The sequence below is a fragment of the Lycium ferocissimum genome, chromosome 10 (genome assembly GCF_029784015.1).
Source record: "Lycium ferocissimum isolate CSIRO_LF1 chromosome 10, AGI_CSIRO_Lferr_CH_V1, whole genome shotgun sequence".
NCBI classification, from domain to species: domain Eukaryota; kingdom Viridiplantae; phylum Streptophyta; class Magnoliopsida; order Solanales; family Solanaceae; genus Lycium; species Lycium ferocissimum.
In genome coordinates, this window is record NC_081351.1 from 42,931,319 (window position 1) to 42,947,863 (window position 16,545).

General features: G+C 38.8%; 1 protein-coding gene and 1 long non-coding RNA gene across 2 annotated transcripts; both read left to right on the forward strand.

Annotated features, from left to right (window-relative positions):
- On the forward strand, window positions 1–3,383 carry LOC132033956 (uncharacterized). The gene is made up of 2 exons (XR_009408901.1): window positions 1–308; window positions 837–3,383. It is a non-coding gene; the product is annotated as an uncharacterized LOC132033956 (long non-coding RNA).
- A 674-nt stretch (window positions 3,384–4,057) lies between these two features.
- On the forward strand, window positions 4,058–9,132 carry LOC132033957 (zinc finger CCCH domain-containing protein 55-like). Its single transcript, XM_059424141.1, has 4 exons — window positions 4,058–4,177; window positions 5,356–5,686; window positions 6,071–8,330; window positions 8,752–9,132. Exons 2-4 carry the CDS (start codon window positions 5,418–5,420, stop codon window positions 8,785–8,787), a joined length of 2,565 nt encoding a protein of 854 aa, XP_059280124.1. The 5' UTR covers window positions 4,058–4,177; window positions 5,356–5,417; the 3' UTR covers window positions 8,788–9,132.
- The last annotated feature ends 7,413 nt before the right edge of the window (window positions 9,133–16,545 follow it).

Sequence of the window (16,545 nt, forward strand, 5' to 3'; positions counted from 1 at the left end):
AAAGGTTAGTACCCTTTTCGTATTTGCAAATTAGGGGTTTTTTGTTTTCTTCAAATTGATCTGTTTTTGTATTTAGGGCAACAGATTTTGTATCTTTTGTGCTAAACTTTTTTGGCTTTTTCTTTGCTTTTTAGCTTATGGGTTTTGGGTACATGTGAATTTAGGTTTTTTTTTTTTTTTTTTTAGCTCGAATCTTGTAAAGTCTTTGCTTGTGCATGTGAATTTAATTGTTTTACTTCGAATCTCGTAAAGGGGTAGCTTGTGTATGTGAATTTAGTTTTTTTAGTTCAAATCTCGTAAAGGGGTAGGTTGTGGATGTGAATTTAGTTTTTTTAGTTCAAATCTCGTAAAGGGGTAGGTTGTGTATGTGAATTTAGTTTTTTTAGTTCAAATCTCGTAAAGGGGTCGCTTGTATATGTGAATTTAGCTGTTTTAGCTCGAATCTTTTAAAGGGGCAGCTTGTGTATGTGAATTTATTTTTTTTAGTACAAATCTTGTAAGGGGTTAGCTTGTGTATGTGAATTTATTTTTTTTAGTACAAATCTTGTAAGGGGTTAGCTTGTGTGTGTGAATTTTTTAGTTGTTTTAGCTCGAATCTTGTAAAGGGGTAGGTTGTGTATGTGAATTTTGTTTTTTTAGTTCAAATCTTGTTAGGGGCTAGCTTGTGTGTGTGAATTTAGTTGTTTTAGCTCGAATCTCATAAAGGGGTAGGTTGTGTATGTGAATTTTGTTTTTTTAGTTCAAATCTTGTTAGGGGCTAGCTTGTGTGTGTGAATTTAGTTGTTTTAGCTCGAATCTCGTTTAGTTGTTTTGGCTTGAATCTCGTAAAGGGGTAGCTTGAGAATGTGAATTTAGTTGTTTTAGTTCAAATCTCGAAAAGGGGTTGAGGAAACTTTGATTCGTCGTTCCTGATATGTGAGTTCACTTTCTATTATAAGCATATTGATGCTTGAAGAATGTTGAATTGTACTAGACCTGTCAGCAAGTGGGGAACAAATGAAATTTAGGGCAAAGAATCCTAATTCCCAAATAGAGTTAACTGGATATAGATATAGCCTACCCCAAACAGTTTAAGATAGATTTGTACTTGTTGGTCGAATTTGCAGTGCGGTCGGTGACTTGGACAAGTTAATCTTTTCGACAGTATTCCGGGGATTATGGTTAGAGACTAGATCTGAAGCTCGATTATTGGATGTACTAGTAATCAGCTTTGACAATTGCTCCTAAATTGTTTGCCTGAAGCATGAGAATTGCTCAAGTTGTTTGCCTGAAGCATTAAGTTCATCCATTAATATAAGGAGTTTACCACTCTTCTTATATACTTCTAGATGAAGTGTGGCTAGTATTAAAAAGGAGAAAGGAGGTATTGATTAAGAGCAGTCTTTCAATACTCTAAGCTATAACATGTCCTTATTGCTCAAAGGCTGATAAAGTTACAAAGGATACCCTATGGGATACAAGGCGGACATAAAGAAGTAAACCTTACCTTATTAAAAAAGAGAAAAAAAAAAAAAAAGAAGGCGGACATAAAGAGTTACCATATTTCTAAATGGGGGACATTAACATCCCTGTGAAGATGGTGGGGAGGAGCTAAGGACTGGAGGGTATTCAACTTATTATGAAAATGGATTCGAAGTTTTTATGTAGAGTAAGAAGTGTTGCGGAGGAGGATCATGTCGTAGCATTATTGAAATCAATCATGCAGCCTTATAGAGCAACTCTACAAAGGAGCGTAATGAAAGGGTGAGAAGATTTGACATAGATATCACATTTAAGTAGCAAAATAAGGCCATAATTTTTTTTTTTTTGATCAGTAAATAATTTTATTGATAGGAAAAATTATCGATAGTACGACAACTTTGCAAAGTGAGAGAGTACGAAAAAAGGATAGGCTTTATTTTGGAAATAAATCCAGAAATTTTGAACTTCTGAAAATGGTGCAACAATATCCCTTTTTTGTGAAACTTGTCTCTCGTCGTTAATATCTTGCCTACAAACAGCAGTACTCACTCTTGTATGCCAGAAACATAGAGATTAAATTTATTTGGACCTGAATTTCAAAAGGAATTTGCAGTGCTAGGTGATGGAAGAGCTCAACAAGGTGCTCCAATCATTCTACAAGCAAAAAACATCACTTATCGATAATAACAGCCACAAATGAGAAGGGCGAGAGATGATCTTTTCTCAATTAAGTCTTCTGATAACATACTACTTGAGAGAGAACGGGAACTTTCCTTACACGTCATTTGTGTTCCCGGAGCTTCAAGGGAAATGCCTTTATTCACTTGAAAAACAACATGGAAAGCTATCCTCACAGCAGAATTTGAGGAGTACGATTAATATAAGTTGGTGTTTCTTATGCAAGACTATGGTAGAGAATGTTAATAATTGTTGCTTCATGGTTCGACGGAAAATATGTTATGGTGCATAGTTTGGAAGATGTTTGAAACTGAATGGTTGACATCAAGAATTGTTAGAGAGCTACTGCTAGGATGGAATTTTAGAAGGAAGAGGCTGAGAATGAGATTGTTGAAATTAGCTCCTTTGTTACATGTGGATAATATAAACAGGAACAAATAGAAGAGCATTTGAAGGAGTTGATAGACCCTTGTAAATAGTTTTAGGTGGGTATTTATTGGTGCATCAGCAAGTTCAGTCTTCCCTCATGGAATTTGATGGAAGACTGACCATATAATTTGTGTCTTCGGACATGAGTGCTGGATGCACATTTATATATTTAGGCTTGCAAAATGGTTGTATCTTCTATGACCGTGCATTAGCTGGCAGCATCAGATGCGCATTTTAATTGATGTCCCTAGAATGCCGCATTATCAGAGCTTTTCAGTGATGAAGGAGTCTGATTTTCCGTATAAGTCTATTTGGATTCCTAGGGCACCTAGGAAGGTGTGTTTCTTCACGTGGTTGGCAGCTAGGGGAGCTATCCTGACAACATAGAATTTGAGGAAGAGGAGGATTACCTAGGTTAGTTGGTGTTATATGTGCAGATGCTCCGGAGAGCATGTAGATCACCTTTTGTTGCATTGGGACGTGGCCACGCGGTTATGGGCGGTGGTTCTTAATTGGGTTGGGATATCATGGCTGATGCCAGGTACAGCAACAGAGGCGTTGTATAGTTGGGCCTTCAGAAGGAACAAGAGAAGACAGAGGGCTTGGGATGTTGCTCCACAAGCCATTATGTGGATTCTATGGAGAGAGAGGAACATGAGAGCTTTTGAAGTAGTAGTTAGTGATGTTGTTAAGTTGCAATATATGCTTTTCTCTTATATTTTCTTCTGGTGCACCTGTGAGGTGCCACCAAGTATAGAGGATTGTTGCTATGTAGGGAGGCATATTTTGTTGTAAGTTCTCTACCTTTTAGTATACGTCTAGTCTACGGGATTTACCCATCATTTATAAAATTGTTTACCTTATCGAAAGAAAAACCTCTCACCAGTGTTCCATTCAGCTGCATCCAATAGTATAGCCACTAAAATGTTTGTGACTAGCACATGTTACCTTCTCAAAAAAAAAAAAAAATGTTTGTGACTAGCAGTGGTGTGAAATCTGTCAATAAAATTTAGAGGATTCATTAACTCCATTGATGTTTTTTTTTTTTTTGAAACTGGTAATTTAACTCCATTGATGCTTCATTCTGCTCAAAGTACTTGCTGCTTCCATTTTGTGAAAGGCCAGGCATCGTTCAATTCATAGAAATTTATGTGGCTGGTCATCGGAATTTGTAGAAGAACCAACTCACCAAGTGAACCCGGACCATTGGTTTATACTCATGGTTTGATGCGATTTAAGTTTCCAAGTCTCTGGAAGCCTAACCAAACAGAATTTAATTAGGATAAAGAACCTTTCCAGCAGTCGGAAGTGCTTGACTATATAATGATCTGGAGATATGAACAGAGTTGTCGCTATCTTTAAGTGCTATAACATGAATATTTTTTCTGGTTCTTATTCTGTTCGTGGTGATAGTTGCTACTTTTGTTTGTTCCATTCTTGGATCACAAGTTCGTGTAGCTACTTTTGTTGGATATTCTTTCTTTGCTTGAAGTTACAGGGAATTTGTTTTCCTGTCATTAATCGTGTATCTCTCGTCTTTTCATATGGAAGGGGATCTTGGGGAAGCATTTAATATCATACTTTCCTTTACCAATCGAAGAAAACAAATGTAAGTACTTTATTTTGGTCCTCGTATATGTATATATAACTAATATTGTATTGCTGCTGTCTCTAGAACTTGGATCTAGTAGTAAGAGCGCAATGCGTGATGTGTTAGGCGCACGGGTTTGAAATCCTGCCGTTGAGAAACACCTGATGTTTAAATGGAGAAAGTTAGAGGGTGAGCCCATTATCCACTGACCAGGGAACTGTTCGCCATTAGCTCTCGGGTTTTTCCTTGATTATAAAAAAAAATTGCATCGCTAGTCGCTACCAATCAAAAACAATAATATTGTACTGCTGAATCCATGTTTAGAGAACATATCGTTTTGCTGAAATACTCCTAGCAACTAGACTCCAAAATTAATATGATCTACTTACTCCGAGGGCAATTTCTGATTCTTAGTGTAGACTTGTCTTGGTTAAGAGAAAAATCAAGAGGTCGCTACTGCATCAGACTGACTGTCTCATTCCATTTCTATCTGCTCCGCTAGTTTGCTTTTTCCCAATAAATCAATCAATTGATCAATATCGGCTGTATGAATCCTCTATATCAATCGCGCTCTATTAGGGCCCATTTGATTCTAGTAGTCAATAATTGATATAAAAATAATTCTAGAGGATCTGTAAATTTACACTCATGAGACCAGCGTAAAGATCTCTAACCAAAGTAAAAGCTCCTGACAGACGTTAGATCCAATGTATGTGTGATAACAAGTAGTCTTAATTTTGACTAATTGATAGTGCCCATATGTAACTTTGCTTTTACTGTGTTGTGAGAGATCATAGCTCTTTGGGATAAATTTTCTCTATGTGATTTTAAGTCTGCATTGTCCCCTTTAGCACATCATATTATCACACCTATTGACAGGCGTACTTGGAAGTCTAAATACGACATGACAAACTATTTCACTCTTCTCTTTTATCATCATCTAACTTTGCAACTTGCATATCCATCTTGAGATTCATATTTCTGCAACACATCTTCTGGATATTTTGGGTTTTAGAGGTCAAACATTCACTCTTTTCCGGAAGTTATATTTTATCTTGTAGTTTTTCCATTTATGGATTACAGAAGTCAATGTTCTATGAAAGTAATCCAGAAAGGGTACATGATAGGAGGTTATTTTTCCTATGTTGAGGCTGCTTGATTCACTGAAATAGTAAAATCATGTCTATACTTTTCAGGCGTTCAGATATGCTTCATGACAGAAATTAAATATTGCTGATATTTGCTATCAAGGGCCACTATGGGTGAAAATGCAAAAAGGCGAAAGTCTCTGTGGGATGAAGAAGACACTCGAAATAGTCCGGATTATGAGGAATGGGGACCTCCAAAAGCCGACAATTCATGGCAGTCCAAAAATAAATCTGGTTGGTCGTCCGGGGACAATGTTACAGGAGCAGAAGAGCTGAGGAAGGAAAACTACCATTATAAGAGCATGTCTCCAGCTTTTGATAGGCGGGGAAGGCGAAGCAATAGCCAGTCTCCGGATAATGGTCGGGCTCAGTCCCGCAGGTCTGTTTACAATATTTGGTTTAGTAATGCATCATACTCATGATTGTCAAAAGATAATTGACCACTTAACTGTAAAACCTATCAGCTCTCAAGTAAGGTGGTTCTTTAGATTTGAGTTTTTGATGCATTTCATGTATCACAATGTGCAAAGAAAGAACCTCTGGTTGGTGGGAAGCCACTACTTTAGATTGTTTTATATTTCAGTTTTACGTGCTCCAAAGTGTGTATGAGTTTATTTGATTTTCCATCATTCTTTTGGTGTTCTCTCTCCCTTTTGCCTGATCTTCCCTTTGGGTCGAGGGAAAGGGGAAGAGGGAGTTGGGATAGAAGATGTGGTTGATCATATTTCTACTGATATGTTGTGGTTTGTTTTTCATTTGATAGATACCCAGGAAGAGCCAGGAGCAGGAGCCGGGGAAGGGGAGAAGGTAGGAGCAGGAGTCGCAGCAGGGGAAGGGACAGGTTTAGGACCAGGAGCAGAAGCAGGAGTAGGAGCAGGGACAGGGACAGAGACAGAGACAGAGACAGGGGGAGTATGAGAGTTCAGAATAGGAGTCATAGTCCTCTCCATAATTCTAAACGTGATCCATATGCATCAGGTGATAGAAGAACCGGCCCTCGTATGTCTTCCCAGGTATGCAGAGATTTTGCAGCGGGGAATTGTAGGAGAGGCAGTGACTGCAGGTTCTTTCATCCAGATGGTGCCAATCATAGGGATGGAGGTCATTCAGAGGATAACTTGGCAGAAAGATTGGGTAGTCGACCAGAGCGTGGACATATCTCAAGGTATGCTGCTAGAGAAGGTCCTGGGTACCAATCAAGGGATAGGCTTCCTGACATGCATCATTTGGAGGATGAGCTGCACAGAAACCGGAGTAGGGGTACAATTACTTGCAGGGATTTTGTGAAAGGCAACTGTCGCTGGGGTGCATCATGCAGATTTTCCCATGATGGTGCCTCAGGTGATAACTATGACAAAGGCACTCGAAGTGCATCCTTTGATCATGGTCAGGACAATCAAGCAAGCAGAACTGGAAAATCACTTTGCAAGTACTTTGCAGCGGGGAAGTGCTTGATGGTTGATTGCAAATTCTCTCATGATGCCACATCAAGAAATCATGAAATTAGGCCCTCAGATGACATTGGTGGCCATAGGTTTGATGACAAGAATAATAACTGGTTGAATGGTCAAAAGTGGGATGATGAAGGAAGGCCCTCGGACCTTGTAAAGGCTAGTGGGTGGGATGAAAGTGTTGTGAGAAAAGATACTGCTGTCACAGTTCTTCCGGATAGGACCAATGAAAGACCGGGCCATAGTTTTGAAAACGAGAACAGAGTCTGGGGACGCACAGAACCACAATTTATGAATTCTGACAGAGAGAGAGGTGCTTCTCCTCACATGGGGAGTGCTGGTAATCCTAATGCTTTGAACATCTCAGAATCTTCGGTTATACAAAACTTTACAAATACTCAAGATATTCATCTCGCTTCCCAACCTTCTGATCTAAATATGGAGAGAACTTCGGCACATGTCCTTGGACATAATTCAAATCAAGAAGCTTCAGGCATCATTCTATCTGCCACAGCCACTCAGCCTTATGGATCTGCTGGATCTTTTGTACAGCCACAGGGACTGACAGAGGATAGCATTGCCAGAACACTTGGTTCCAATGCAGTAAATGAATTTATGAATACTAGAGACATTGTTCATCACGCCCGTTTGCCTGGACAGAGCTTCAGTGGAACAGGTATTGGTATGAGCTCGGAACATTCGGCAGTTCTGAATGGAACACACCAAGAACTGAATGTGTTCTTACCTATCCCATCAACTGGCCACAATAAGAGAGAAGCACCTGGCACACCAGAGATGCCGGAATTCAAATTCCCTCAAAATCTTTCCGGTACTGTTACTGGTGAGCAATTACCCCAAATGGAAACCTCTCCAACATCAATGATAAAGAATTTTGGGGAAGGACTGCGAGAAGCCCAACTACAAAGAGTCTTAAATCCCTCTGGTCCTTCAGGAATGCCACCTTCAAATCCCATTTCTTCACTTGTTCATGCTATATATGGTCAGATCAATCCCGAGATGAGGGTTTCAGATAACTACCATCCCCCAGATGGCTTAGAGCTGGATACATCTGCCAACTTTAAGTTGCCCCCTGACAGTTCGTCCTATTTGGATAGAGATAGTAATAAGGTTCCGATGGAGCAAATGAATCAATCATCTACTGTTGATCCTGAACTTGGAAATAATGATCAAATTGATGAAGTGAAGCAGCAGGAGAATAAATTAGTTGAAGTCAATGGAAAGGATAAATTAGCTCCTGAGGAGTCCAAGGATGGGCAAGAAAATGATCATCCAGGAGCTATGAATATGCATGGAAAGGCTGACGAGGGAAACGGTAACAAAGATGAAAAGGTGATGCGATTGTTCAAAAATGCTCTAATAGAGTTTGTTAAGGAGATCCTAAAACCCATTTGGAAAGAAGGTAAGATGAGCAGAGAAGTTCACAAAACTGTTGTTAAGAAGGTGGTTGATAAGGTGACTAGTACAATTCAAGGAGAACATGTTCCTAAGACGCAAGAGAAAATAGAGCAATATCTGGCCTATTCAAAGCCAAAAATTACCAAACTTGTACAGGTGAGTTACCTATTACAAAGTTCATAATATATGAAGTTTGATTAGGCCTTCCATCCATAATACCAGACTCTACTTTATTTATCTCACATTGGGCTTAAAATGTTGTTTTCTGCAAATATGATTAGTCATTTGTGTGCACAGATGAACATTTATGTTACCCGTAGAATGTGTGTGTTTCTGTCTTTCTCTTGCTTCTGCTCTAGCCCAGGAGAGTGGGGGGAAGGGTGTGCATAGACAGTACTGAAGGTGCCACATGACAATGAACTCGGTACATAAGGGGAAGGGTGTGCATAATGTGTATATTGGTTTCTGATTGTATGTCTCGAGTTCTGGTGTCAATAGACATTTTGTAAGGTTTTTTTCATCCTTCATATTTTTGAGATGTCAATTATATGTTAACTTCCACTTATTCTCTTGACAGGCATATGTGGAGCGACTTCTGAAGAATGAAGCATGAGATGCCGTGTTTATATTTGCTCTCCCTTTTCTCTTCTGGAAAAATCAAATTCAATAAGGATTTGATTTTCCAACATGTACTGAAGGTTTAGCAATGCTAGATGTCTTACTTGGTTTTGGTGAAAGTCACATCTGCTCACAGATTCCACTAGTTTGATAGATTTGGTTTTGCAAGCAATTTTCTGTTACTCCTACCATTTATTTTCTGATTTACCCTTGTTTGAGCATTATATGTATTTGGCCTTTCCATCTTACAGATTCAAGTACATGGTAGTTTCGTTTCTTGTTTGTCTGATACAATATTCTGGTGTGTTCCAGGCTTTATCTAGTTGGGGTATTCAGTTCATCTTTTTTCCCTACTTTAGAAATTAATTCTTTAAAAAAGAGAGATTCATCAGACTTTTAATTTGCCCCATCTTTGCACCTCTTTATTAAGTGCAGTAATATTTGGTGAAATTCATCTTGCAATTTTTATGCGTTGGTAGCTGATACTGTGTCCAGGGACTTGGATCTTTCTTTCTTCCCCTGGGTGCAAATTTGATAAGGGATGCTAAAGAATGGGAGGAAACTATGCTTGAATCTGTACGGGATGTGTGATAGACGCATGTCAGTGTCACGAGTTCGAATTTTGTTGTGAACCAAGTTTGATGTTCAAATGAGGACAGGCCTAACTATTTCAGTAGTGACCTACATTAATTAACCTTGACATTACATAGTTGTTCAAAAAAGATTACCACGTCACGAGTTTGAATTCAATTGTGAACCAAGTCTGGTGTTATGTTTACGTGGGAAAGATAGGGGGTGACCCAAACAACTTCAACACTGTTACATGCATGATACGTTAGTTAACCTTGACATATTACATAATTGTTCAAAAGATTACCACTATTGTTCATAGTTCATAGTTCATACAAGCTCAGATTTGTAGAATCATCACAACTTTTTTATAACACGAACCAACGGTCTTAGCCAAAGCCTAGCAACACCAATCCTTCCCTTCCCCCGGATCTCAGAGACGAATTTAAGGTGATCTTGTGTATTTAATTATATCCGTTAGCTCGAACTATGTATACATATGAAAAAAAAAAAAAAAAAGTATAATACGATCACACCTATGCTAAACCAGCCAACTCATGATTCTGATTTTTTCTCAATCCTACTCCTCAAATGTCATTACCCAAAAGGAAGAGAAGAAAAGCTCTACTTTTTGGAACAAACGGACGAAGCTAAAAAAAGGTCTTCTCCAGAAGCATGCAATAAACATATGGTAGGAAAGCAGTAGCACCATTTAGTGGGCCCTGCGCATGGTGTAAAATAGTGGAATACTAGGTAAGCACAAAATGTGGACCAGCTCGTAAGTGTTTCATCATCCAAATATGTGAAAGGAATTAATACATGTTAAGCTTTACCCTTTTTTTTCTTTAAAAATTAATTGTCATGAATATTAATATTCCTTTTCGTCTTATTTTTTCTTGATTAGATATCTCCTAATTGGATTATGAAAAATTTACCATTCACTTTCCCCTGGTGGAGATTTTCATATGTACCAGTCTTTATATCTTTTCTAGATGAAAAATAGTCAGAAGTATGAGCTATTATTTCTCCGAATTATCATATATTGGTCTAGATTTGATTCAAGATTACTCTAGCATTCATAATCTTGCTTCTTATGTGGATCTTATTTTGGGGTTTACGGAAGATACTCCTTTTGTCTAACTAATTATTAGTAATGCGTAGAACTTTTTCTTGATAAAATTTACGTTTCACCCTTTTTTTAACCAACTTGAGATCATAATTTCACTCAAGGTAACTCGACAAATTGCATCTTCATTGTTAAAATGATCGATTATGACATATAACACCAAGATCCACATTATCCTCCATCATTTTCCTTTTTTCTCTTTTCTTCCTTGACAAAGAATTCTAGTGTTTTAATTTGCCCCACGTCCTTTACCCGGACCACCTAAGTGTCTTTCAATCGACGAAACTTACTAGGCACCAAGTGATTGAATGTCCATTTTTTAATAGTGACCTCTTCTAAACTTACTAGGCACCAAGTGATTGAATGTCCATTTTTTAATAGTGACCTCTTCTAAACACTCTCGTGGTGATTTTATTCTTTAATTGTGATTTTTAGGGACCGCCGCAAATAAGTTTCAATCATAGTAGCACTACTATTTTGTTGTTGTTGTTTTTTTTTCTAAACAGTGATTCCGGCCAGTGAACAGTACTTTCCGGCGGAAAACAGTACTTTCCGGCGGCAAATAGGGATTTTTCGGTGGTGAACAGGTCCTATTTACCTGGAGTTGGTACCTCCGGTAGCCCATATCCATTCCCTGTCTTTTAGCCTTATAAACTTTTGCCTGCTCCGCTTACTTGATTATTTATTTCACTGCCTTTAGACTGTTGCTAACTTGTGCTTTAGTATTGATCCTTTCTTTGTTTTAGATCAACCTTTGACTAGCATTTATTTGCTTTAGTGGCTTTGGTGAGGGATGGTAGACTAGGGTCATGTTCTCGGTTGGGGACAGGGGCTAGGGTTGGGGGGCCTAAGGGAGTTAAGGGAGCTTCTAGGTTGAGAGTAGGGTCTTGGAATATTGAGACTTTATCGGAGAAGTCCATAGAGTTAGTTAAGATTCTTAGGAAGGGGAGGATTAATATTGCTTGCGTCCAAGAGACTAAATGGGTAGGACCTAAAGCTAAGGATGTGGACGGGTATAAGCTTCGGTTCTCCGGTAAGTCAAGATATAGGAATGGGGTCAATGACAGGATGATGGCGATTAAGTTGGTCGTTGGAGGGTTCTCCTTGAACATTATTAGTGCTTACGCGCCACAAATGGGATTGGATGAGAAGGAAAAGAGGCGCTTTTGGGAGGACTTGGACGAAGTGGTGGGAAGTATACCGCCTTCTGAGAAGTTATTCGTAGGAGGAGACTTCAATGGGCACATTGAGTCTGTTTCAAGGGGTTATGACGATGTGCGTAGGGGTTTGGCCGGGGACGGGAACGAGAGGAGGAGTCTCGCTCCCCCGGATTTCGCAAAGGCTTTTGGATTGGTGGTAGCCAACTCGAGTTTCCCGAAAAGGAGGAACGACTTAACCTTCCGTAGCTCGGTCGCGATGCGGACAGACCCCCGCTCGCCGTAAAAGATGATAAAGGTCTCTGTAAGGACTGTAAGGTAATTCCGAGTAAACCGAGGATTAGGTGGGAGATTTTGACGTTGTCTAGCGCCTTAGAGATGGGGGAGAAGTTGATGGTTATGGGAGCGTGGGATAGTAGGGGGATGCGAGCAAAGATGTGGGATAGGACGGCCGGTTATTGTGAAACAACTAAAGATGTGCGGGGGTTAACCCCGAGGTTGCGTGGTGGGCACCGAGGGGATTGGTGGTGGAATGGAGAAGTCCAAGGAAGGGGAAGCAAAGAAGCGGGCGTATGCAAAGTTGGTAGACAGCGAGGATGATGAAGAGAAGCGACGAACGAGGATAAGTATAAGATGGCGAGAAAGGAGTTGGCGGTCTTGGCGGCAAAAACGGCAGCCTTCGAACGCCTTTATGCAGAACTAGAGGACCGAGGTGGGGATAAGAAGTTGTTCAGGCTTGCCAAGGCGAGAGAGAGGAAGGCACACGATTTGGATCAAGTGAAGTGCATCAAGGACGAGGATGACAAAGTGCAAGTGCAGGAAGCTCACATTAGAAGGAGATGGCAGTCATACTGTCATAAACTATTGAACGAAGAAGGGGACAGAGACATTGTGTTGGGAGATTTGGAGTACTCCGATAGGCGTCGCGACTTTGGATATTGTAGGAGTATAAAGGTTGAGGAGGTTAAGGGAGCTGTTCGTAGGATGAGCAGGGGAAGAGCGACCGGACTTGACTAGATCCCTGGGGAATTTTGGAAGAGTGCAGGCAGGGTAGGAGTGGAGTGGCTGACTAGGTTGTTTAATGTCATTCAAAAAATGCAAAGATGCTCGAAGAATGGAGGTGGAGTACAATGATTCCCTTGTATAAGAACAAGGGCGATATTCAAAGCTGCAACAACTATAGAGGTATCAAGCTGCTAAGTCACACTATGAAAGTGTGGGAAAGGGTGGTGGAGATGAGGGTGAGGAGAGGGGTGTCTATTTCGGAAGGCAGTTCGGATTCATCTTGGGGACGCTCGATTACAGAAGCCATTCATATTGTAAGGAGATTGGTGGAGCAGTATAGGGAGCGGAAGAGGGACTTGCACATGGTATTCATCGACCTAGAAAAGGCTTACAACAAAGTGCCAAGAGAGGTTCCATGGAGATGCTTGGAGGCTAAAGGTGTACATGTGGTGTACATTAGAGCGATAAAGGACATGTATGATGGAGCCAAGACCAGGGTAAGAACAGTAGGAGGAGACTCGAAGCACTTTCCTGTTCTGATGGGGTTGCACCAGGGATCAGCTCTTAGCCCGTTTTTATTTGCCTTGGTGATGGATGGATTGACGCGACAAATACAAGGTGAGGTGTCTTGGTGTATGTTGTTCGCGGATGACATAGTCTTAATTGATGAGACTCGTAGCGGAGTTAACGCTAAGCTGGAGGGTTAGAGACAGACGTTGGAGTCTAAAGTATTTAAGTTGAGTAGGACCAAGACAGAGTACTTGGAGTGCAAGTTCAGTGGCGTACCATATGAGGCTGGCGAGGAAGTGAGGCTTAGTACTCAGGCCATCCAGAAGAAAGGAAGTTTTAAGTATCTTGAGTCTATTATTCAGGGAGATGGGGAGATCGACGATGATGTTTCACATCTTATTGGTGCAGGATGGATGAAATGGAGGCTCGCTTCTGGAGTGCTGTGTGACAAGAAAGTGCCACCACAACTTAAAGGCAAGTTCTATAAAGTGGTGGTTAGACCGACTTTGTTGTACAAGGCGGAGTGTTAGCCAGTCAAGAACTCTCACGTTCAGAAGATGAAAGTCGCGGAAATGCGAATGCTGCGGTGGATGTGTAGGCACACTAGGAAGGATAGGATTAGGAATGAAGATATCCGGGGCAAGGTGGAAGTGGCATCGGTGGAGGACAAGATGCTGGAAGCGAGGCTGAGATGGTTTGGACATGTGAAGAGGAGAGACACAGATGCCCCAGTGCGGAGGTGTGAGAGGTTGGCTATGGACGGTTTCAGGAGAGGTAGAGGTAGGCCAAAGAAGTATTGGGGAGAGGTGATTAGATAGGACATGGCGCAGTTTCAGCTTACTGAGGACATGATCTTAGATAAGAGGTTGTGGAGGACTCAGATTAGGATAGAAGGCTAGGAGGTAGTCTCGCTTATTTCTTTCGTCCTAATAGTTATAGTTTGCTCATTCGCTTATTGCCATCTAATTTCTGCTTATATTGTTGAGTCTTGTACTTCGAGTATCTTATTTATACACTACAAGAGAACAGGTATTTAGCTAGAGACACAAATCCTAGCTAAAGTAACAAAATCCCTAGCTAACATCAATTTAGCTAGGAAAACGGCCCTAGCAATTTTCCGTAGCTAATAAGCTCATAGCTAAATTTTAGCTAGAAGAATCTGTTTTACCTAGCTAATTTAGCTAGGATATCTCTGCTAGGCACTATTCCTAGCAAACATTTGCTACGACATCCGGGTAGCTAAAATCCTAGCAAAGTTTGTTTGGTCAATGTTGACTTTACAAAAACTTAGCTAGGAGTGGCCCTAGCTACATGACTAGCTAAAAACAGCTAGGAATATTTTGTCATGGTCATTCTATAGCTAATTTGATAAATATCCCAGCCTATATTTATATTTGGATTGGGATATTTTCCTAGCTCGCATATGATGAATACAAATATAATCTGATATAAAATGAAATAAATAATTGAATCCACTCAAGTTACCAAATAATCTTGCATAATCATTTCGAAGAGTATCATTAATCCTTGAACAATGAAGTATACATCTAATGGTAAAATAAAATGTTTTAACTCTAAAATTCAATATATAACACAAACTCAATTATTCTAAGGTATGCTTGGGGGAGAACTAGAAGGATAGTGGTTTTGGATAGAGACCAAGCACCCGACCAATTGATCTAAGGTATTCTCCTCTAACTGTTTCTATCCAAGTTTTCAGTAACTACTCATCCAGTATAGTATTCAGCAAATTCACAATATTGTCCTCACGAACATTTTCCTCTTCCTCGTTTCCATTTATTGTTATGTTTCTTTCGTGTCTCCATCATCTACTTCAAACCAATCTTCATTTCTTGATGTTGAGGTCTTACCCACCTTCTCCTTAATAATCAAATATAAATGTATTCTGAGAAAGATAAAGAGAAGCACAAGAGATGAATCAGCAAATTAAGTCTCTTGTTACCTCTTATAAGCTATTTTTTTTTTCATTCTAACAAAGCAAGAAGTCTGCTGCTAACATGGATGCATAGAAAGAAGAAACAGACAATGAATAAGTGAGAAAAGGACCAAAATAGTACATTATCTTTGAGTTTGAACCTAAAATCATACATATTTTTTGACATGGAGCATTAATAGTACATTATGTTTGCATAAGTGGTGCACTTTTAGTCAAACTCCCAAGTATCTTTTTTAAAATATAACGAAAAAGGGCAAAAATGCCCCTGAACTTTTAGAAAAGATATAAAAATACCCTTTATTCATCTATTTTGCTAAAACTACCCCTCAATTCAACTTTTTGGCTGATTTATGTCCTTAGACTAACGGACGACACAATTTTTTTTTTTTTCAAAATGCGAAAAAGCTCGGATTTTTATAAAAATCTAAAAAAATTATATTTTTTTATGGAAAAAGCGTGTTTAAAAAAAAACCGTAAAAGCTCGTCTTTTTTAAATCTAGAAGAAAATTATGGAGTATTAGTTTTGCACATTTTACTTAAAAAAACAATCAGTTTTTCAGATTTAAAAATTGAATTTTCTAAAAAAAATGGGGTTTCCACCCGTTAAAAAAAAAGTTTTCCAAATTTAAAAAAATTCCACATGTTTTAATGAAAATCCAATTAAATTTTTTTTTTTATATATATATATATATATATATATATATATATATATAAAAGGCTTACTACATTTGTTTTTTAAAAAAATGGGGTTTGAAAAATTATTTTTCCTTATTCTACAAATAACGATTTTTCGATTTCTTTTTAAAAAAATAAATCAATTTTTCAGTAATAAAATGTCATGTGTAATTTAAATATTTTTTTTAAAAAAAAAATTAGTGTTGTCCGTTAGTCAAAGGGAATAAATGAGCCAAAAAGTTGAATTGAGGGGTAGTTTTAGCAAAATAGATGAATAAAGGGTATTTTTATACCTTTTCTAAAAGTTCAGGGGCATTTTTGTTCTTTTCCATTAAATTTCTAAAAAAATATTTGGGAGTTTGACTAAAAGTGCACCACTTAAGCAAACATAATGTAGTATTAGTGCTCCATGTGAAAGAATATGTATGATTTTAGGTCCAAACCCAAAGATAATGTACTATTTTGGTCCTTTTCTCATGAATAAGTAGACTTCTATAATTGTAGTCAGTAAAAAGTATATATAACCAATACAAAAACTCAACCAAAATAATGCGACGCTCCGACTAAATTGGAATGATAATTCTTTCGGTTCTATTTCTTTGTTGTTCTAAATTAGCTAATTGAGAAGTCGTATAAAAGTACTAAATTGATATATTACAAAGAAAATAGGGCAGAGGTTTCCTCCTTTTTTTTTTTTCCTTCATTGGAGGCAGAAGTTAGAGAAGAATCAGAGTAGCAAAAAAAACATTCCCC